The sequence below is a fragment of the Mustela nivalis genome (genome assembly GCF_964662115.1).
Source record: "Mustela nivalis genome assembly, chromosome: 12".
NCBI lineage: Eukaryota > Metazoa > Chordata > Mammalia > Carnivora > Mustelidae > Mustela > Mustela nivalis.
In genome coordinates this window covers 3017370-3040515 of record NC_139031.1, presented here as the reverse complement: position 1 = coordinate 3040515, position 23146 = coordinate 3017370, and the positions used below count along the sequence as shown (strand labels likewise).

The window sequence follows — 23146 nt, the reverse complement described above, 5'->3', positions numbered from 1 at the left end:
AAATCCCGCCCACTGAGTTTCAGGGAAGAATTCGGCCGCCTTGGAGCCCCTCGCTCAGGAGGGCTCTTCCTACAGACATGGAGGTGGGCGTTGGGGACCCGTGGGGGCAGAGCCGGGCATAACCTCGCCCAAGCTTCCGGCAGCCCCCGAAACACAGTGCCGCCCCCGGATGGCTTTACACCACAGAACTGTGTGATCTCAGCTCCATAGGCTGGACGTCTGGAATCAAGGTGTCCCGGGGCCCTTCTCCCTCCGAGACTCCACACAGAATCCCGCCCGTTCTCTCCCGGCTCCTGCTGGCCGGCAGCCCCGGCGTCCCTTGCCGTGTCGACACGTCGCCCCGCCTCAGCCTTTCCCTTCGCAGGACATCTGTGTCGGGGGCTCTTTTCCTGTGCTCCCAAGGACCCCAGTCAGATGGGCCTGGAGCCCACCCTCCTCCAGGATGACCTCGTGTAAAGGGCACCTGCAGTGACCTTGTTTCCGAACAAGGTCACACTCCCAGGTACCAGGGATCAGGACGCAGCATCTCCCTTCAACCCACCACACAGCTTGAAGGGGAACCTATGATTCTCCTGTTCAAAAAGGTATTCCCCTGCGGAGAGCCGGGAAGCGTGTGTCACGCGCACGGAGGAAGCCAACAGTTCCAAAGTACAATGCTAGTTTGATGGGACACAGCCTATTTGTCAAACTGGTCATTCTGCATTTTTAAAGATTTTTCTATTTGAGAGGGAGAGAGAGAAGGAGCAGGGGAGGGGTGGAGGGAGAGGAAGTGAGACTTTTTTTTTTTTTTAAGATTTTACTTATTCATTTGAGAGAGAGAGCGTGAGAGCTGAAAAGGTCAGAGGGAGAAGCAGGCTCCCTATGGAGCTGGGAGCCCGAGTGGGACTCGATCCCGGGACTCCGAGATCATGACCCGAGCCGAAGACAGTTGCCCAACCAACGGAGCCACCCACATGCCCAGGGAGTGAGACTCTTCCAGCAGACTCCCCGCTGAGCACGGAGCCCCGTGGGGGTAGAAGGAGGGGGCTCGATCCCAGGACCTGAGATCATGACCTGAGCCAGAACGCTTAACTACACACCACCCAGAAACCTAAAGTTGGTCATTCTTAACCAGAATGTGCACCAAACCCGCCCCTGGAGCTTTCGCAGAAAAGACACCTGTGCCTGCCCCACCCCCACCCCCGCCCGACACCAGCCTTGACCCCAGGAAACACAGACTGTTCTGCCCCGAATGGAGCCTGGGTCTGCACTGAAGATGGTGCACCGCTCCCACGAGCTTTCCTGTGGACAGCCCTGGTGATGCCAGGCCCCCGCTGAGGGGCCACGCGGGGTCCCCTCTCCTGCCGCAGCTGCCAGCCGCTCGGGGACGCGGGAGAAGTCCTCTCCTTTGCTGGACCGGCCTGTCTCACCTGGAGCCCAGAGAGAGCGTGTTGTTCCGGATAAACCCTAACGTTGATTGTCGTGAGTCAGTGACATTCACACAGCGGAGTCGGCTTCCTTAACGAGGCGGTGACAAGACGTGAGGGACATCGGCCCAGATCCCACTGCGAGCCTCGGCGTGTGGATCGAGCCTTCTGCCCCGTTGATGGCTCCAAATGTATTTTTCTTGTTTGATTCTAAAATGGTCCCTGCACAGGACAGGCCAGGAGAAGGCAACGTCCAGAGTCCGGTTTCGCAAGTGACTCGTACGTGCTCGGAGGGGCAAGCTCCTGTCCTGCTGCAGGACGAGGACTCCCGCAGTTAATCCAGCTGGAGGCATCCTTGTGTTTTTCCCTCTGCAGAACTCTGTCCCGAAGCTGCTTTCGGTTCATGGGGTGTAAGCCAACTGCCTCATTAGGCTGGAGATCCTGAAGAAAAGGTTTGCAGAATAGCGACGTTCGTAATTAACCAAAAATGCCCACGTGTCGTCCGCCTGGTCCTTCTCCCCTTAGTTCCTGTACCTCATTATCTCTTTATTGAGAAACTAACCCAGAAAACGAAAACTGCCAAAGAACAGTATGTTAAGGGGCATTCGGGGAAAGTAGGCTGTGGGCCCTGGTCCCGTGGGGCCCCGTGTCGTCCGTTGTCTCACCACGGGAGGGAATGGGAAGGAGCTAACGCTGGCCGACAACACAGCCCGGCGCCTGCCCCCCTGCACTGTGGGGTCTCTGAGCTCCCTCCCCCCAGCACAGGCTGAAGGCTGAAGTGATCCTTTTTTTTGCATCCAGGTTCTCTGCACCGTGCCTCGAGCTCCGCGGCAGGGCGCTGGCCCTGCGGATGGCGGGGACAGAAGCAGATGACTCTTTCTCTCCGCAGAGTCAGGCCAGGCCTTCCCCTCGCATCCATTCTGTCTCCCGAGGGCGAGTCTGACGCAGGATGCCCACAAGGAGCGGGGCAGGGAGGGGAAGCGGCTTCCTCGCGGGCCTGGCCCCCACCCCGTGCTCCCGGGGCCGACATGGGCGTGGCGCCAGCCCTCCCCTTCTGGGGGATTTTTTGTTTTCGTCAAATCCTTCTTCATTTACAAAGGCTGGAGACTCCTGAGCCGGCCGGGAGTCCCCGTGGGCAGAAACTGCTGATCTCGGGCAGACGCTGCGCCCTGCCGGAGCCCCTTCAGGCCCACTCCTGCTCTGGGCTTACCCTCGAGGTGATCGGCCCCTCCCCACAGCCCTGCAGCAGCAGAGCGATTGGGCAGAATCACCCACAAACCGCATTGCTCACGCCGCCTGCTTTCTCCAGCAGACCGTCTGCGGGGTCTCCTACTTGCGGGGTCCGGTGGTCCCTGTGCCCAGGGTCGGTGCTCCCTGTGCCCGCGGTCCAGTGGTCCCTGTGCCCGCCCTTCTGAACCAGCTCATCCCAGACTCGCACCTGAAAGTCACTTTGCCAGCTGCCGGAGACACTGGAAGCTTCCAGACTCCGGAGAGGCGGCCTTCTTCCTTTCTGTTGTTGTTGTTCCCAACCTCAGGAGACCTTCGGGCTCCCGTGGGCTCTGGAGAACTCCGGAGCCCTTTCGGGGGCTGCCCCGAGATGGCAGGACACGAGAGGTGGGGCTGTTTGGGGCGGCGGCCGTGCCTTCAGGGGACAGAGGCTAGAACCGAGGACTCAGGCCCATCAGCTATTGTCCACTGAGTCCCGCTTTCCAGCCTGGGGTGCATTCAGGGGACGGGAGTGCTGGGTGTTGGGTGAGACTCAGCCCCCCGGTGAGCAGCCCAGTAGCAAGCCTGCCTTCCTTGAGTGGGGTCCCCACCGGTGGCTGCTGGCGGCCTGGAGGGGCACCTGCAAGGCAGGGAGGAGCTGTTTGCAGGGAGGACGGTGCAGACATGGGGGCTCCTTCCCCGAGAGACCAGGTTGGCGAGCCCAGGCTGGAGGAAGGGCTGCGCCCTTGGGACCAGGACCAAGGGTTTGCGGCCTGCCCACTTGCAGGCCTGGGCTTGGCACTAAACATCTCCAAGGCTGGTGGCAGCAGGGTCCCCAGGACATGGCCATGAGCCCCACCGTCCACCCTGTGGCCATCTGACGGCCACTGTGGAGGCGGTACCGCTCCGTCATCGTCCCCGCGTGGTCTCTCCTGCGGCCAGCTGGCCTGGCCTGTGTCCTTGCCTGTGTCCCCACGTACCGTGTTGTCCCTTAGGTCACGTGCACTTAGTTCACTTTCTCACCATGATTTCGGGGCCCTGCACAGCCTGTCACCACGGGCACACGGAGTCAGGGTCTGGGACACACCCGAGAGCGACCGGTTCAGTGTGAGTCATGTTACGTGATCCTATAATTGTGTTGACTGTTACTTTAAGATTTTATTTATTTATTTGACAGAGAGAGATCACAAGTAGGCAGAGAGGCAGGCAGAGAGAGAGGAGGAAGCAGGCTCCCTGCTGAGCAGAAATCCCGATGCGGGACTCGATCCCAGGACCCTGAGATCATGACCTGAGCCGAAGGCAGCGGCTTAACCCACTGAGCCACCCAGGCGCCCTTGACTGTGACTTTAAAAGCAGATCTGGAGGGAAGTCCATGACAATGTCTACAGACCGTGCAAAGACAGTCCCTGCACCTAGGAGCAGGGGTTTGGGGCCCCCAGACTCGGTACACCTGGGGAGGCGAGAGTGCCCTGGAACCGTTCTTTCTGGAGTAGACAACAGATCCCACAAAGCTCAGCCGCAGCAAAGACTCATTAGCCCCGGCGCTTGGCTGCGATGACACAACATAGCAGGGGGAGCCGTGACCATGGTCCCGTGTACTTCTGCCCCATTTCTGCCACAGCCGGGGAAGGCTGTCCACGATTGGGGGGGGGGGGGTGCGCTGACCTCTGAGCTCACTCCCCTTCCGCACGGCTGTTCCCGAGGGGCGCGTGTGTGGACGTGGGTCCCTGGCGTCCCCGGCGTCCCCGGCGAGCCGACACGGGGTTTTCTGGCTCCAGGACCTCATCCCTTCTCCCTGTACAGCCCACGGGGCCCTGCCGCTGTGTGGATTGACTTCCTGTGGTTCCGCTTCCTTAAAGCATCTTAAAATAATAACTCATGGTGGTGCAGTGATCATTCGATTAAGAAAGCACATGTTGGGCTCCCAGGGTTCAAATTTGGGCAAAATAGAAACAACGTTTTACAGCTCACAAGCTTCTATTCAGGGGGACCTCAATTCATCGGGCTTCGCCATGCTGGGGCTTGTGGTCAGCCGCGGGGACTCCTTGAGCCCCGCGGAGGGAAGGCAGGTCCAGGCGCCGGGCCGACCGCTCACACGCTGCGGAAGGTCCGTGTCCCTGGGGGGATGCGTGATGGGCTGGCCACCCCGGACGGGCCCACCCCGCCCTGGTTCACGCCCCGCGTGTTGTCTGTCTACATGACTCGGCTCTCTTTTCCCCTAGAGGAGATTCTGAAGACGCACATCGCGCACTGGTGGTCTCCAGATGGCACGAGGCTCGCCTACGCCACCATCAACGACTCCCGCGTGCCCGTCATGGAGCTCCCAACCTACACCGGCTCCGTGTACCCCACAGTGAAGTCCTACCACTACCCCAAGGTAGGCCGGCCGAAAAGTACAGCGGGCGCCTGGCCCGTCCGTCCGCAGCGCTGATGTGGGGCTGTCTGGGCACACATCTTACGAGCAGTGCTGTCGACGGACGCAAAATGCATGATTTCCCCTTACGTGCATTAAATTCCCGTCTTTGCAGAGTTGAATCTGTTGGCAGGTGAGTTTAGAATAAATTCACCACCGTGAGTCATTGGTCTAAGCTTCATTGGAACCAAAAATGAACACATCACCTCTACCTGGGATTCCCTGGCGGCAGCAGCTCCCACAGCCTGCTCCGGGGGCCCCTGCCCGCAAATCTCTAGTTAGAATTTGGCTTCCAGGAGGTCAGACGGATCACTGTCTGCCCTGGTCCCCTGGTCTGGGCTGGGCTGTTTTGTGCTTGGTCCTGTTAGGACCTGGAATCTCTGCTTCCCAGGCCGAGTCATTGGCCCAGAGAACCAGCTGAAGAGCGAGGGTGCGGTGGGGGAACAACATCTGTCTGAACCTTGCTGTTAGTGGGTCACAGCGTCCTAGCACGAAAGCAGGACCTGATGCCGAATCTCTGCAGCCCACCCAGCTGGAGGTCTGACGGAGGACAGGGGGCCCGCTTGCCCCCTGGCTTCACTAGACCACGCCAGGCCCGGGGCCAGGTGGATGCGAGCCATTCACTGCCTGTGCCCACCTGGTGCCAGGCGCTCATGTCCCGCCTCAGGCTGCCTCGGAAGGAGCCCTCGAGCCTCCCCCAGCGAGCCCCGGCTCCTGAGCCGCCGGAAGGCTCCGAGAGCTGGTGCTAGCAGACAGGACGCGCCAGCCCCCGTCTGCAGCGGGACAAGGGAGGCTGAGAGGTGCACGGGCCCCGGCCAGGAAAGGACACGAGCTCCATAACAGTGGGCATCTGCTTCTCACAGTCCTGGAGACTCAGAGTCCGAGGTCAGGGTGCCAGTAGGTGGGGTTCTGGGGAGGACTGTTTCTGGCTTGCAGACCCTGCCTGCTCTCTGTGAGAGCCGAGAGCGAGGGAGCTTCAGTGCCTCTGTCTCCACATGCGGCCACGAACCCCATCCTGGGGCTCCACCCTCGCGATCTCACCAACCCTGATCGCCTCCCCAAGGCCTCGCCTCCAGACACCATCACACGGGGGGTCAGGGCTGCGACAAAGGAGTTTTGAATTTGGGGGACGCGGTCACTCAGTCCACAGCACCTGCTAACACCGAGCCTTTCTTCCGGCCCTTTGAGTGGGGTGGCCAGTACCCAGGGACGTCCCAGGCTGGAGGAGCGGGCCTCCTCTGCAGGCACGGCCGTTGTCTGCCATCGTCCCGTGCTGGGAGTATCTACGATGTCAACACACCGCACGGGTTTGCCTGTGGACAGGTTCTGTCACTCGTCTCAGCCAGGCGAGGAATGCCGCCTCTCCCCCTTCCCACGGGCGCTGGGGCGCGTGGGGGGAGCAGTGACGCAGAGTGGGACGCACCCGGCTGCCTCTCCGGGGACTTCCCTGCCCCACCTCGCCCCGCTGGGCCACAGCCGACATCCCTCGGCTCCACCATGTGCCTCTCCCGTCAGCACAGCCCGTCTCGGTGTGGTCTCCGGGGATTTCTCTCCTCCTCGGCAGGTCCTTTCCCTCCCATGCTGAGAATCAGGAGGCATGCGGAGGGGGAGGGTCCCTAGGGCCGTTACCCCGCTGGCCCCGTTATCTCTTGCCCTGTCAAGGTTCCGTGCGCGAGCGATCCGCTCTCAGCCCGGTCACTCCGGTGTGTGGAGCCCCAGAGATTTCGCAGCAAGAAGACGCCACCCCCAGGAGAACTTACTCACATCTCCTCCCCTTTGCTTCCCAGGCCGGATGCGAAAACCCCAGCATTTCCCTGCACGTCATCGGCTTGAACGGGCCGACGCACGATCTGGAGATGACGCCGCCCGACGACCCGCGGATGAGGTCTGCTTCCTTTCCTCTGATACGTTACCTGAAAACGACAGGAGTGTGCATTTCCGGGCTCTCTCCTGACTTAGTTACCACTAATTTAAACGTCCAAGGGGAAGGTAACCCTTTCTAACCCTTTCGTGACTACTTCATGGTCCAGTTCGCTACAAAGGAGCCTCCTTCCAACCAGCCCTGCTATTTCTCACCCCAGCAGGCAGTGGAACAGATGGGCACAGGTGACCGTCCTGTCACCGCTGACGTCTGGTTTGGGTAGATTTTTTTAAGTCACAACAGTGGAGTAGGATCTTATCTAAGTCAAGTGGTCTCGGAAACCCGTCTCATCCTGGTCCCGAGTCTGAACTGCCCGGCGACCAAGGACACTTCCCGAGCCCGCGTGTGTCGTCATTCGAGCTCTCTGTGGGGGGAGGGGCATTGAGGAGACACTGAAAACACAGGAGCCCACTGTGTGGGCACCAGGACCCCCTCCCTGAGATCTCCGTAAGTCTAAGACGGGCCCAGGGACGCCAACAGTGAGGCATTCCGAGACCCAGCAGACCCTGCCCCGGGTTTGGGCATAACTCCAGCTAAGCCTTTAGTGTTCAGTTCCAGAACTCCACACTGTGAGAGCTTCTGGAAGCTTCTGGAAGGGCAGGAGCCATGGCCCCATCCACTCTGGGCCCTGCCCGGGGCTGGGAGCTTGGGCCCATGGCACTGCTGGGCCTCTGGGAACGGTGTGGTTCTCTCCCCCCATGACTTCCTGAGTGGAACCCGCCTGCCTGCATCTCGCAAGCCCAGGCCTTGAGGTTCTTGCAACCCTCCCTGCTCCATGGAGAGTGGAGCGCGGGGGTCCTCGGGCGGACAGACCAAGCACAGGAGTCTGTGCTCCTCGCTGTCTGCCTCCCCGCCCGGGATGGGCCTCCTCTGCGTCCAAGGGTTGCCATGGCCCCAGAGACTAATGAGTCTGGCCCCCGAGAGCTGGTCCTCGGGGTCCCAGGGCCTCCCGCGTGTGCCGGCCGGCAGGGAAGGGGGAGGTGTTGGATCAGTTCGGTCGCTAAAGCTTTCCCGGGGGTAGAAGAAAAGCTCAGGTTATTGCTTTGTCTTCTCTCCTGAAGATCCAGTACTTCATTATTCTCCGCTCAGTGCTCATCCCTGCCAGGCCTCCCGGGGCCGGGTCCAGCAAACTCACAGAATTAATATGGAAAGTCACCTGGAAAATCTAAGCCATCTGTTTGAGTTAATTGAAAATCTCATTTAGTCAATTTGGTGATGCTGTTTCCGCAGGCTTGATTAGCTCCAAGGACAATGAAGAATTAGCCTCAGTCAGGGCTGGAAGTTCGGGTGCCGGTTTCAGGTTTTCTGTGCTGATTTCATAGGTGAAGTGCGACGGTTCCTCACGTGCCATGTAGGCCTGTCACGTGGGACAGTTGCGCTTTCTCGCGCGCTCTCTGTTGCACAGCCCCGAGATCGTCTGCAAAGGGAGCCCAGGTAGATCAGGAACCACAAGATGAACGGAAACGCGTGTTTATGGAGCGTGACTCGGCCGGCTGCGCACGGCGGGGAGCAAAGTGCGGGCGTCTGATATGGGGATGGGGGCTGTGGGGGCGCAGACCGGTCGAACAGGTCGCTGCCAGCAGCTGAGTCACCACGGGCCTGTGCGGGCCGGCCAGAAGCGTACGGTGGGCACGCTCGTCTGCAGGAAGATGGCGTGGAGGTTTTGGGGAGGAAGGAGACCTGCATCAGGCCCCCAACGATCACGGGGCAGGGGGAGAGACACAGCAAAGAAATATATCATATTTTAAAAATTAAGTGCCACAAAATAGCGATCAATTCTTTGAAACCTTTTCCTGAAGGATGGAGCAGTTCCTTCCGGGGAGGAGGGTCGGTAGGCGGGCGGTTTGGAGGCACAGCCCCGATCCGGGATGTTCTAGGATCCAGTGTTAACGAGGGGTGGGGGGCACAGGGCTGGGTCCCAGCACCGTCCGCTGTGTGTTATGAATTAATTTGTAAAAATGTGGCCCCAGACCCATTTCCGTTCTTCCCTCCTTCCAAACTGGGCTTCCAGATGTGCTGGCAGGTTTTCACACTTGGTGCTCCCCCTGCCCATCTCCCTGGGCACAAGGTCGTGGGCTTACACGCTGACAGGACGGTGGCCAAGGGGGGTGGCCCTAAAGGCTTCCGCCGGCTCTGTCGTTGCTCCGAGCACCCCACCCCCGCACGCAGACAGCGAGGAGTGCGGAGGCTAAGGAAGGTGTCTGAACCCACACCGACTGTGAAAAGGGGCACTGGGCCTCACACTGGGCAGGCCAGACGGCCCCACCTCCCTGGACAGCCTCCAGAGAGCTGCGGAGAATTCCGGAAGGCCAGTGGCCACTTTCAGCCGGTTAGGAGCCGTCGGGAGGAAGAAACCAAAGCCTTCATCTGTCAGCTGTCCCATGGGTTGCTGGCTTGCTAACCAGCCTCTCCGAGGGTCCTCAGACACAGCGAGGATTGGGTCTGGGCCTCCGAATCTTTCCACGTGGCAAGTACTCACTGGCCACAGCTTTGTGCCACGGATTGTGTGGGCCCTCGGATGGCCTCTCCCATATGGTTGCCCACGGTGCAAAAAGACAGCGCGGGGTCCGTGGCCGAAATAAAGCGTGGTGGGAGCCACAGTGACGGGTGCCGGGACGCCCGCCTCACGGAGCGGCCCTCGGACGCAGGACCACCTGACCCAAACAGGAGGCTTCTGTGGACGGTAACGGGGAAGAGCAGCCCCGCAGAGACGGGGGGAGGGGAAGGGGCGAGCCGAGGGGAGAGTGAGCCTCTCCAGGAGTGTGAGCGCAAACTGTCCCGGGGCTGGACAAGCCTCCGTGGGGTCAGACGCACAGCCTGTCCTGAGGTCTGTTCAAGGTCCCCCAGAAGCCCAGCCGCACTGATAACACCAGCACACTAGTGTCCTCCTGGTTTCCTCCGGCCTCTCCAGCGCCGCTGAGCGGGGAGCTGAACTAAGACGTAGCAGATACCCGGCAGGGTCATTTTGAAGATGTGCGGCACCGCGCCGATGACGTGTTTTTATTCCCCAAATATCCCGTCCACACGCAGGAGAGCTGCCGGCCTGGCACGCTTCCTGACCACACACGCGGGGAGGAGCGGGTTCTGGGTCCCTGACCGCGCCCCCACTTCTTCCCTTCCCTGGCCTGTAAACGGCCCCAGGCCTCTCGCTCTCACTGTATCTTCTACTTCAACTCGTCCCTTCGCGTCTCCAAGAGCAAGGACCGTGAGCTGCGTAAGTCACTGACGGCCACCGTCGGTCGGTCGGCGCAAGGCCGCACTCGTTCTGTTTCTTCTCGTCCGTCGTCCCTACGTCCTTCCTCCCCCCCACGTGGGCACCTGTTTCTTTTTTGGGGCAGTTTTTGGTTTCTTATTTACTGAAATCAACGGTCCAAATGCATTCTTTTCTTGAAATTGTTTTTCTTCGTTATTGTTTTAAACTTAATTCCAGCCTGGCTGCCGTCCGGCGCCGGCTCCCGGGTCCAACATAGAGACTCATCAGGCCTGTGCAGGGCTCGGGGCTCAGGGCTCAGGGCTCAGGGCTCGGTGCTCAGCTTCGTAAGCGCGCCTCTCGCCGCCTCCGCCTGCTTCCCCCGCCCCCTCCCACCTCCCTCGGTGACCGTCAGTGTGTTCTCTCCAGTGAAAGGTCTGGGTTTTTTTGTCTCCTCTTTTCTTTGTTCATTAGTCTTGTTTCTTAAACTCCACACACACGTGAAATCGTATGACATTTGTCTTTCTCGGACTTACTTTGCTCAGCATGATACCCTCTAGCTCCGTCTGTGTTGTTGGAAAGAACAAGATTTCATTCTTTCTGTGCTTGAGTGATATCCCCCTATATTTATATGCACACACCACATCTTCTTTCTCCACTCCTCCGCCGATGGACACTTGGGCTGCTTCCGTATCTTGGCTGCTGTAAACACAGGGATGCTTGGCTCTTGTATTTTCTGGGTAAATGACCAGTAGTGCAATTGCAGGGTCATGGGGTAGCTCTATTTTTAATTTATTGAGGAGCCTCCATGCTGTTTTCCAGAGTGGCTGTACCAGCTTGTATTCCACCAATGGTGTAGGAGGCTCCCCTTTCTCCACATCCTCTCCAACACTTGTTTCCTGTGTTTTAATTGGAGCCATTCTGACTGGTGTGAGGGGGCATCTCACTGTGGTTTTGATTTGCATTTCCCTGATGCCGAGTGATGTGGAGCATTTTTTCATACATCTGTTGGCCAGGTGGATGTCTTCTTTGGAGAAATGTCTGTTCATGTCTCCTGCTCAAATTTGAACTAAATTCTTTGGGTTTTTGGGAGGATGAGTTTTATTAGTGCTTTATACATTTGGGATTCCAGCCCTTTACCGCAGTGGTCATTCACAAATATCTCCTCCCATTCCCTAGGTTGACTTTAGTTTTGTTGATTATTTCCTTTGCTGTGCAAAATCTTTTTATTTTGATGTGGTCCTAATAGTTGATTTTTGCATTTGTTTCCCTTGCCGCAGGAGATAGATCTAGAAAGATGTTGCCAGGGTTGATGTTAGAGAAGTTACTACAGGCACCTAGTTAAATCTACTTGACCCCCTCTCTCCCCATTAATATTGGTAAGGTCTGTGTTGTCGCCTGTATGTGTGTGCACTCATCTTGTGTAAGTGGCGTTGTGATGTATGTAGATCCAGGTGTATAAACTGGTGTGTGTGTGTGTGTGTGTGTGTGTGTGTAGACCTGTTTCCTTTTTCACTCAGCTGTATGTAAAGCCGTAGCACGCACATTGCTCTCTGCCTTCGAACTGCGCCCACGGTCTAGATTGCTGCAGTTCCCGGGAGCTCACATCCGCGTGCCCTCCTCCCGCCAGCGGCCTCTGCCTTGTCCACCACCCATGATCAGGAAATGGGGTCCTCTTTCTGCTCCTTCTGTACAAAATAGGGACTCGCTGGGAGACTGGTACAGTGGATCCAGTACAAGTCTTCATGAAGAAATAAGAGGGGGACAGAGGTCATCAGAGCAATGGAAGCATCACACAAAAACTGGGTCCCAATTACTAATGGCCTCAGCCTCAGCCCCATCAGCAACTACACTGCCACCACCTTATCTCAACCACCATTACCGACAGCGTCACCACCATCACCACCGTCACCACCGTCACCATCATCAGCACCATCACCACCGTCACCACCCCCATCAACAACCACCTTCATCACCTCCATCAACAATGACCACCACTGCCACCATCACCATCATCACCACCACTACCATCACACCACAATCACCATTACCATCACCAACCATCACCAACCACCACTGCCATCACTGCCACCACCATCACCACCATCACTGTCCCCACCGCCATCACCACCATGGCCACCACCACGGCCATCACAGCTCCATCACCAACCACAAGCACTACCACCAGCACTAGCACCATTACCGGCCGTCACCACCACCCCCATCACTGCCATCACCAGCACCACCACCAGCAGCCCCGTCATTACCATCCCCGGCACCACCACCATCACTGTAACCTTCACACCCTACCGCCTCCATCACTTGCCTTTGGGTCTCCTAGTCAGTGAATCCCTTCATGTTCAAAGCAGGCAACCTGCTGAGTAAGGACTCCACAAGCCCTAAGATCTCCCCTCCCTCCCTTCCTTCTCCCTCACCCTGACCGTTGGCCCAGCGTTACGGCCGACCCCTAGATGGAAGGGGAAGTTATCACAGTCTGTTACTCCAGTGAAAGGGAAGTTATGGAAATACACATCGAACAGTAATTTGTCTGACAGTCACATCATTTTTACCTTCTGCAAAACGCAGTCGCCTGCGGATGTGTGCATACAGTTACAAGGCGGCTCCGAGGGCGAGCAGGTGCCCCTCATCACAGGCGACACGGTTTCAGCGACACTGAACATTGTTTCAATGTGCTCGGCAGTGCCTATCCAAGAACGTCATTTTTTAAAAATTTCTCTCTCAAAAATTTTTTTGCTCTGGCTTTATTCAGGGGAGGAACGTTGCTGAGAAGACGCCAGAGTCGATTGCAGGCTTCATTTCAGTAGATAAACAGACCTTTTGTCCCCTGGTCCTTTATTGCCACACGACTGTCAGAACCTTCGCCAGAATTGGGAGCACCGAGAAGGGACGCGGCACGCTAATCCCTGTGAGAGAGACAAGGCCTTGTTAATATTTTATGGCAAGCAAATGGACTGATGAAAAATTCATATACTGCTTACCAGGAAGAGTCCGAGTATTTGGATTCGAAGCACCTTTGGCTGGAGATTCATGGGAACATCGTAATGTTTTCTCAGCAAACGTGTGCTTTTCAGCACTCGCTCCGCACATGTCCTCCTCACAGCAGGGCCGTCCTTTCCCGGCCCTGAAACGAGGGGTTTCTGTCTCCCCACACACGGGGTTGGGAGCGTCCCCCGTCCCACGAGGGTTTGGCTCTCTGGGTCACCAGCCCCTGGAACCGTGTCTACACAGCGCGCAGCCCTCCCGGAGTGTTCTCTGGGAGAACACGTGCTATTCATTGGCAGACAAAGTACTTTAGAATAAAGAGGAAATGGGTAACATTTCTTCCAGGAATCTTTTGCTTCCTACTAATATTTTGGTATCGTGTTCCTTTTAAAATACAATTTCTACAATTCTTAAAATACGATCATCTATTTTCTGGGATTATCAGAATATTTTAGCATCTCCCTTCATCTGAACATTGGATGAATCCTTGCGTCGTCCGAAGCCCTGCCCCTCCTCACTTCCGTAAATCATTCTGCTTTAGTCCTATTTCCTCCCTCCTTTTACTGCAGCCAGCCTATCTGCCCGCCGTGACGTTTATTCCTCCAGAGAACACCTAGTAAGGGCAGAGATGGATGTGGTGACCCATGGCTAAGTGGCCCTTGGAGCTGTTGTCACCAGCGTCTTGCGGAGCTCACTGAGATCGTGGTTCCTAAGCTAGAGCGCCGCTAGGACCATCTGGGCCTCGTTTAGTCGTGCGCTGCTCGGCCCCACGCACGGAGCATTGGGTTCAGTGGGCCTGGAGTGGGCCTAAGAATCTGCATTTCCAACTTTCCCAGGCGCTGCTGGTCGGGGGACCACACTTGCATGATCAGGCATGGGGACGGAGACCAGCTGTGCCACTGTCTTTGTCCCCTGGGGCGGAGGCTCTGACTGACCCTGTGTCTCGTTACTGTCTGCTGGCGGCCTGCAGGGGAGAGGCCGACCTCCCTGAGCATGGTGGCTGCCAGGGGGCATGTTCTGCAACCCCGACCGGGGGCACACGGGACCGTGGACCTGGGCTTCCCCATATCTGTCCACTCTTCCTTCCCGGCTGCGGTGCGACGGGCACAGTGGGCGCAGCAATGACATCTGCCCGCGAGAGGCTTCAGCTGCTCCCACGCAAACAGGCCCCGCGGAGAGCCATGGTCACGGGGGCTCAAGGCTCTCCGTAGCCGCATCTGTTACAGTTTGTCCGTCTGTTGATGCCGTCATAGCTGCACCCATCATTCCTCTTCTTGCTCTCCCTGCTGGGGGCACCGACGGCCCCTACGGTGTGGCCAGCTCTGACTACTGGTGACTTCATTGATGTTGAGTTTCCTTCCCACTCGAAGTCCCTCTAGGTTCTCCTCGGTCACTGCCTCCCCACAGCCCCTCGAGAGACAGGGTGCGTCAAGCTGTAAGAATTACATAGATTTCTCCTCTAGGTACCCAAGCCTGGGTCCTGCGTCAGGACTAGTAAGGGGCATGGCCTTGCTCGTTGCCCCAAGGGGTTCCCAGCCTGGTGAACGGTCAAGGAGAATTGTCACTGCCTGATGATTTGAGGGACGATGGTGCAGATCGCCGGTGCCGGGAGCGTTTCGAGGAAGGAGGGGTGACTGTGACCTCACGGAGAATGCTGCGGGGTCCGGAGAGCCTCGTCCCGCCCGTTTTCAGCATCTGTAGCTAGGACCAGAGAGGCCCATTGTCTGATCTCATCACTTGGATGTGTAGTTACACCTTCACTGATGAGGCTAGGTAATTAATTCACGGAGTGTCTGCTGCTGATTTGGCCTCTCCTGTCCGCTTTTCTTATCGTGTCAACTCATTTCTTCAGGAGCCCAAAAGGGAAATCTCATTCTTGCAAACTCAGTGTGGCCGGGAGCCCCTCCCCCTGAGTCCCCACGTGTGCTGGTCCACACTTCACCTTGTCCACGTCACCAACCTGTTTCTCGACAACTCCATGCATTGGGGTTTTTTTTTCTTTTTTTTATGTGTCATGTCAGTCACATACCGTACATCATTAATTTCTGATGCAGGGTTCCATGATTCACTGTGTGTGACACCCAGGGCTCTGTGCGATCCATGCCCCCCTGAGTCCCCACCACGGGGCTCCCCCATCCCTCACCCAATGCCTCTGAAACCCTCAGTTTGTTTCTCAGAGTCCACAGTCTCTCATGGTACCTCTCCCTCTCCGATTTCCCCCAACTCCCTTCTCCTCTCCATCTCCCCATGTCCTCCGTGTTATTCCTTGTGCTCCACAAGTAACTGAAACCCTGTGATAATTGACTCTCTCTGCTTGACTTATTTCACTCAGCACAATCTCCTCCAGTCCCGTCCATGTTGAAGCAAAAGTAAAACACTAATAATAAGCTTGTAATAAGCTCTCACATCCCGGGACAGGAGAACAGTCCCTGTTCCTTCTTTTTGCCTCTGTGGCAACTTCCTCTGCCTTCTGGGAGAGCTTCCCAAATTTTCCTCAGGGTCTTTGAGTCCAATTTCTCTCACCTTCGGATCTGGTTTCCCTAGAACCTTTTACTCCTCCTCTTCGTCTGATCCTGTATTCTTAAGGTTATGTTCTGCTTTTCTTTTTTTTTCTTCAAAGAAAGAGTCTCTTTGTTAGAGAGAGCACACTCTCACAAGCAGAGGGAGAAGCAGGCTTCCTGCTGCTCAAGGAGCCCGATGTGGGGCTCGATCCCAGGACCCTGGGATCGTGACCGGAGCCGAAGGCAGACGCTTCACCGACTGAGCCCCCCGGGCGCCCCACTCTGTTCTGCTCTTGTGCCGTCGGCGTGATTGCCTTTTCCTCCATCCGGGCTGTGTGACGACCTCCGCCGCTCTCCAGCTCAGGAAGGAGACAGCCGGAGCCGCCCACGCCGCACACCCGGCGACAGATGGCACAGGAGGGCTATTTTTGACTCTGAACTTTGGGGGCTGCTTGAACCTTCTCTGATGGAATCAGAAGACTGAGTCTCACCCGAATCCATCTGGCGTGCCTCCGCTGGGCAGAGTCGAATGTTTTCTTCTGCCTTCTTTATAATTTTTTGTGGGTTTTTCTTGACATTCTAAGTCAATAGACATCTACGAAAAATCATGATCTTCTGTAACATGGACGTAGCAAGGCTTTGACTTCCCAGGTTTCTGGGTGGTGCAAGGTCAGGGTTCCTGAGGAGGGACGAGACCCCGGGGGGAGACTCCTGTTCTCTCACTTGCCTCGCCGAGTGAGGCACGTGGTGGGCAGTCCACCGGGTGGCTTCATGTGCTCTCTCTGTGCTGTGGTTGCTGGAGGTTTTCAACACTCTGTTTTAGGGGTATCATCATTTTATGTCTTTTATGAGTGTGGTTTAGACGCACATCCACACTAAGCTGGTAAAGGTTACCGCAGATTTGCTAACCAGATGCTACTGATGCTACTGGAGACCCTCGTGTGTCCATGTGGTCCACACTGAAAGGGGACCATGGAACAGATCGTCCCCCTCAGCCACCATCGGCAGCCTGACCGACATGACCTCGGTCCATGCCACCAGCCCCGTAGCCCGTCTGCGCCGTTTCCCGTGTGTAACCATCAAGCTAACAGCTTTGAAACTGGAGAGAATGGGAAATGTGTAAGGAACCTGGAGAACTTTTCTTATCCACATGTGGATTTCTTCTTAAGGAAAATTTTGGAAATGGGTAAAGGTCGTATTTTCCTTTCCACAAACGTATGGTGGGACTCCAGACCTCCCACCGCGAAAGAGCGTCCTTCTTTCCTGAGCGTTACCCCTCCGTGAGGCTCTGGAGTTGGTGGCTCCTTGTAAATCACCCATCCCTGACGGTGCTTTATCTTTGCGTTTGACTTGATTTTGTAAATAGCCGGAACGTACTCGGCACGCAGCCCAGTCACCGATGGAATTCATGGGATGGGGAAACGTTTGTTCGAGACGAGGTTATTGCTGTACAAGGGATGAGGTCGGTGTGACATCCTGAAGGAGACTCAGGGGAGGGCTTCCCAGGGCCTTGACGACTGGCGACACGATTGACGATCTCCACCCAACGGGGAGGCAGTGCGCCGACGTGTACGGAGATGTATTAGCTCATCTTTATGGAGTCCTTCATAACTTTTATTGTTTCTAGACTTCTAAAAAGAGTTATTCACTATATTTCCTCGCTGCAAAATCTCTGAGGGTGCCACCAGTTTGTTTGAAATTCATATTACGCAGATGAGGGGCTGCAGATTCAAGTTCCGTGTCAAGGTGCGGGAGCAAAGCCCGCAGGCTCCCCGGGGGGCGCTGCACCGGCCCTTCATCCGGGCCCCTGCGTGTCCACACAAATATGCCAGGTGGGTCCAGGTTTCACTGTCCTGTCATGCAATTATTTCCTCCTTCCTACAACATGCCTCAGATCACACATTAGGGGAGTAAAGGAGAGAAAACTTATATTGGGTCAATATGAAGATTGTGCAGAACAGCACCGTGAGACCTGGAAAGGCACATAGAGCAGATGAGTGTTTCCAAGGACGGGGCCCTTCCTAACCAGTGTGGGGGCCGTGGGAGGAAAAACCAGTCGTGCCAGGAGATCTGACTTTCTCCTCCTTAATTTCATCCAGATGAAGCATGTTTGCTCGTCTCTGTGACTTCCCACGCCACACCCCCAGTATGATCTTCCGGGTCCGACAGGCCCACGGTCCAGGACAACAGGGGTTCCCTCGCATCCGTCCCCGTGGCCCCGCCAGCTAGTGGCCTCTGGCATCTACCGAGCAGGGTTCCAAGAGTCGTTTGTGCTGCAATTTAAAAATAAGAAGTCTTACTCAAGAACGGGGGCCGGGCACAAACCCGAGTTACTCTGAAGAGCCGAGATAAAGAAATGTTTCCGTGCCCGCAGATACTCAGGGAGCCCATTGAACCTCACATTGGAAATGGGCTCCGAGCCCTCGGGCAGGACAGCGTCCGCAAGGACCTACTGAAAGGCCGTGCTCCTTGTCAGAGCAGGAGCCTGACGCTGTTGGGTGGGAAGGCACGTCCTGTAGACACACGGACCCAGGTCCCCGAGGCCTGGCGCTTGCTGTGCTGATGGCAGCAGCGGATCCAGACCTCTTTCAAAATTCACAGCAGTTGAGAAAGTTGAAAATCCTGGATTATGGCCGAGTGACATCGTCACCAGCCACATCCCCAGCAGATGGGCCAGGACTGCAAACCAGCCGGGGGAGGGGCGGCCTGAGCCAGCTCTTGACTTGAGTCATTTAGAGTTTTGATGAGCAGGTGGATTTAAGAAACAGGGACACAACAATTTAATCTCCTTGCGTGCTTAACCCAAGCTTAGTGGAAAGCACCTGGTGATTTAGGCCTTTCTGTTGAAAATAATCACTGGGCACAGTCACGGGCCTGTCCAGCCTGCAGGGCATTGTCTAGTGAACGTGCTGCAGTGGTTGGTGATAAAGGATCTTGTAAGACCACAGAGTCATCATTCTGAACAATAGATCTCATTATAGATAGATAGGGCAGGTGACGGAACAGGGTTAGCGGGCCTCCAGAACATTCTTAGAGCTCTCCTCAGGATAGTCTTTCTGTACACTTGTTTCTTGGTATTTTCTTCTTCCTCTTAAACATGTTTTTTCTTTTCCCCCTAAAAATCCTGTGTTCAGAGGGCTCTGGGTGGTTGAATTAATTACCAGAAGCCCCAGGACCCTCCCCGTCCCTGCGAGGTACAGGGTAGCCTAGAACACTGTGATATTTCCAGGTTCAGGGAAAGCAGGCATGTGACCCGTAGGGTATCTGCTGGTGCCTGGAGCCATGCACTGATTTCCCTAATTAGCCGGCAAATGCTGTCCCCTGGGCATTGTGCCTTCACGGGAGAGGCAAAGGGAGCACGGTGCCTTCCTCTGCTCGCCCTTGTATGTCCACGGTCTCTTGCACTGCGCGAGAGCCTCTCTCTCCAGCCCCTCCTGGTCTCGCTCTGCGGCCCCTTGTGTGACCTCCAGGGAGGTGTGAGTTTGCCCCGGGTTGGGGCAGGAAAACCAACCAGTAGGTCAGCCGGGTGCAGCCTGACTTATAAAACCCACGGGGCAGCAGGAGACACGGTCGCCCTCTGGGGGGGAGGGGCAGCTGGGTGGACAGAACCACACTCCCGCCGGGCTCCTTGCGCACCGGTGACCCGGCTTCCCAGTGGAGTTCAGCATCAGTGCCCGGGGTCCGGAAGCCCCATTTCAGACCCCTGGGGCCGCGTGAACCCCCAATGCGTGCGCTGCTGGCCCCAGCGTCCCGGGCCGGGAGATGCCGGGCTGCCGGCGGCCGTGGCCAAGACCGCTAACGCGACGTGCCTGTGTGCCCACAGGGAGTACTACATCACCATGGTGAAGTGGGCCACCAGCACCAAGGTCGCCGTCAACTGGCTGAGCCGCGCGCAGAACGTGTCCATCCTCACCCTCTGCGACGCCACCACTGGGGTCTGCACAAAGGTACTGGGGGGGGGGTGCGGGGGGAACCAATGGGGAAGCCTGGAGGTTGCAATGGGGTGGGGGTTGGGCAAGTCACTGGGCACCAACCTCGGTGGGGACCTACCCGCTGGCCTCTGCTTTGCTGCCACCTTGTGGATGAATCGTGCACTGCTGCAAACCTCTGGGCTCCCCGCTCCGCGACCCCGGAGTCCCGTCCTGGGACTAGGGCACACTCCGCTGTCCGTGGATGTGTTATTCCCCTTCACCTGGGCCCGTGCCTGTCTCCCCACGAGCGTCCCCTCATTTTCCAGTGGACATCAGAGAGGGCAAGGGGTAGCCTGAGGCCCCGGGACCCAGGCAGGGCCAGCACTACAGCCTGGCTTCCCCCTTGGGTGGGCTCTGTCCTGCACCCGCCCGGAGCAGGTGCCCCCCTGCGTGGGTCAGCCCCCAGGTGGGCCAGCATCTGCCTCTAAGGGCACGGGTGAGGCCAGCAGTGTCCCTCAGGGCCTCGGCCTGACTGAATGTGATCTCAGAGAAGGCAAACAAATGTAGGGAAGACAAAGTGGAAAATACATACAGAAGCAGAGAGAAAGCGTGGAAATCCGAACGGAGGCCTGGCCGCCGGGCGGCTCAAAGGAACGGCCCCTCCACTGCTCCGGCCTGTAGCGGGCGTGCCCTCCGCCCCATGGGCTCAGATCCCTGCACTCCAGAGCGAGCCCTAGAGGCTGACCTCCTAGTATTAGGTTTTAAAAAAAATTCCATTAAACTCCATTAATCAACGCAGGCATGTCTTTCAGAAGCTCCGTTTAGGACCATACATTTCCATCTCCCAACTGGGGAGGAAAACACCTGCAGAGCCACTTTGCTTTGCTGTGTTTGGGGGGCGGGGAGCACAGCTCTTTCCACAGCAAGCTCAGTGTCAGGGTGAGCTCAGCGATCTGATGGCCCCCAGTGGGTCAGGGATGTGCCTCGTTTCTTGGTGCGATGGAGATCAGACCCCAGGTTGTACCGTGGGTCCCGGAAGGACAGAGGTGCGGCCGGGGGCTGGGGATTGCTGGTTCTGCACCTTCGTCTCACCTGTGCCCCGACCTGTGCGTGTCAGCCACGCGACCCTTCCTGCCGCTGGTCCGCGGACAGGACCCCCCACCCCACGCCCGGCAGCTGGAGGTCAGAGCAGCACGGGGAGCAGCCCCCGTTGCCCAGCCGTCACGCTGGTGTTTTGTTTTGTTTTGTCTCTCATTGTGCCTCTCTCCTCACACTCCCCGGAGATTTACGTCTCGGTCCCTGTGCTGTCCTGGGCTGCCGGGACTGTCATTCAGAGCTGTGACCTGGACATGTGAGAAGTGTCCATGCATGTGCACATGCACACCCTGCACCCATGCGGCACCCGAGACCCGGGGCCCCAGGGGTAGGGGTGCACCGTCTTCCAGGGGGCTCCTGCCCGTCATGGGGACATGGTCCTCGCTGCCGGGGCAAGTGACGTTTTCCTTGTTCGTGGACACTGGTGTGGGGCTGGGACGCTGCCTCCGGGGCGGGCCGAGGCCCTGTCTGTGTTTGCACAGCCACCATCGAGGGGACTCGAACTGTTCGCAACCAGCTGGCCACAGGCACAAAACATGCAAAAACAAGACATCCTTTCTCTGATGCTCCTTGTTCCATTTCAGAAACACGAGGATGAAAGCGAAGCCTGGCTCCACAGACAGGTAAGTGCTCCCGTCGAAGCTCCCACGATGTCCGCGCCGGCCACCGGATCCGCCACCGCCGTGCTGGCCTCCGGGGTTTTCACCACCAAACGGCTCCTCCCGTTCAACCCCCCGCGGAGCTGTGGAGCTTCAAGCCCCGGTGGGAGGCGTGGGCTGCTCGGCCCATCTCACCCCTGCTCCCCATGGCCTTGAGCGTGACCGGAGAACCCCAGGGCCACGGAAGATGGCCTTGAGCTCTCTGGGTGAGATCTCAGGGCTCAGTCAGAGGGACAGCCTTTTGGAGGCCGTGAGGAGGCCGGAGGAGTGGCCGCAGTCTGCTCTGCCCCAGCAGAGGAAAGAGACATTTCTCCGCTTTTCTCTCCGCGTGTTCTCAGGGGTCCCGGGTGAGGCGGGCCGCGCAGTGGTGTGGCCTGAGCCTTCCTGGGGACCTGGCCGAGAGCCCCCCCGGGTTTCCCATCCTGACGTGGGTCAGAAACGCCCGTTAGACAAGCTCTGGGGGCCTGGGATTCCAGGAGGTCAGAGAGGCCAACGGGGTCAGCCTCTGCCCCAACAAAAACAGTCCAACTGCCCCAAAATAGCGAAGCCCTAGCACCGGTGTTTTCTGTCGCTTTGTCTCACCTGCAACCCGTCCAAGAACAGGCGAGAGTGTTTTAGACGCTTCCTTGCTTCCCGTCCAGCCTCCTGGCAGGAACACGGCCTGAGAACTGGTGGGAGAAGTCACACTGGGCTGGAGGGTCAGGGACCGTGGTGGAGCGGGCGCCGGCGTCCTTCCTCACGGACCCGATGAGCCGGGGTCAGGGACCCGCCGCCGACACCTCCGCTGTGTGGAACGGACGGTCTGCCCTCACCTCCCGTCACTAATTCCGGGAGGGCAGCCTCACCGGGGGACCCGCCGGCTTTCCTGGACTCCTCCTTGCCAGGCTTCCCCAGAAGAGCATGAGCCCGAGTGCCCACTTTCGTTTCCTGCACGGACGTCAGGCTGCCCAGCCCGAGCCGAGGCGATGCGGAGGGTGCGCGAGGGCTCCAGGGCCCTACAGCAGGAGCCGGAACGATGCTGGCGCCGTGCTGGGATGTTCCTGAAGGCCCCGGCCCCGCAGTGTGAGCACGGATACCACGTGTGCGTGCTGGTGGTCCGCTTGCATCAGACAGACCTCAGGGCGCTGGACGGGAAGAATCAGGAGAGAACGTGTCATCTCTCTGGTCGCCTGGTCGACCCATACTGACGCCAGGTCCTTTTCCTGAGCCGCCGGTCAGCAAGTGCGAGAACGTCCTTCCTTATCAGGGCTCCGCTACGCCCGTTGTCCGGAGAGACCACAGCTCGTTAATCTGTCGGGGGGCGTTCGGGCCGTCTCTCCTGTTTGGCCATCTGGAGCAAAGAAAGAATGTTCTGCGGGGGGACAGGAGCCGGACAAAAGGACCCCCACTGTGTGATTCCGTGAACACGAGACGTTGGAATAAATGAGTTCACGGAGCTGTTGCTGGCTACCGGCGTGGGGGCAGGGGACAGGGAGGAGCAGCTTCAAGGGCCTGGGCTTGTCTCTGGGGTGATGGGAATGTTCCGGAACCAGAGGGATGTGGTTGCCCAACATCACGAGCGTACTAGTTGCCACTTAACTATGTACTTTTATTAAAGTGTTTTGTTTTATTTTATGTGAATTTGATCCCAATACATTTCTTCAAATGAATCTGCTTGACCTGCCGCTCTCACAGACCTACCGGGCAGAGAACATGAGAGGCGCACACGAGTCCAACGCCAACGTGCGGCCCGCGGAGTCATCCTACGACATGTTCAGGAATGTGTTCAAGTGTTCGCAGTCCGCAGGGCTGGAGCAGGGAGCAGGGAGTGTGACCTGAGGGACAGCGCTGGGACCCCCAAC

The 23146-nt window shown here is 57.6% G+C and overlaps 1 protein-coding gene across 4 annotated transcripts in view; it reads left to right on the top strand.

Moving 5' to 3' along the window:
- Window positions 1-23146, top strand: part of DPP6 (dipeptidyl peptidase like 6) — an 841237-nt gene that overhangs the window by 750758 nt on the left and 67333 nt on the right. For all 4 annotated transcript variants that reach the window (XM_082692922.1, XM_082692925.1, XM_082692923.1 and 1 more), the window contains exons 9-12: window positions 4835-4989; window positions 6813-6910; window positions 19464-19587; window positions 21231-21269. In XM_082692922.1, the coding sequence (XP_082549048.1) occupies window positions 4835-4989; window positions 6813-6910; window positions 19464-19587; window positions 21231-21269 (416 nt within the window). The remainder of the gene's footprint in view (window positions 1-4834; window positions 4990-6812; window positions 6911-19463; window positions 19588-21230; window positions 21270-23146) is intronic.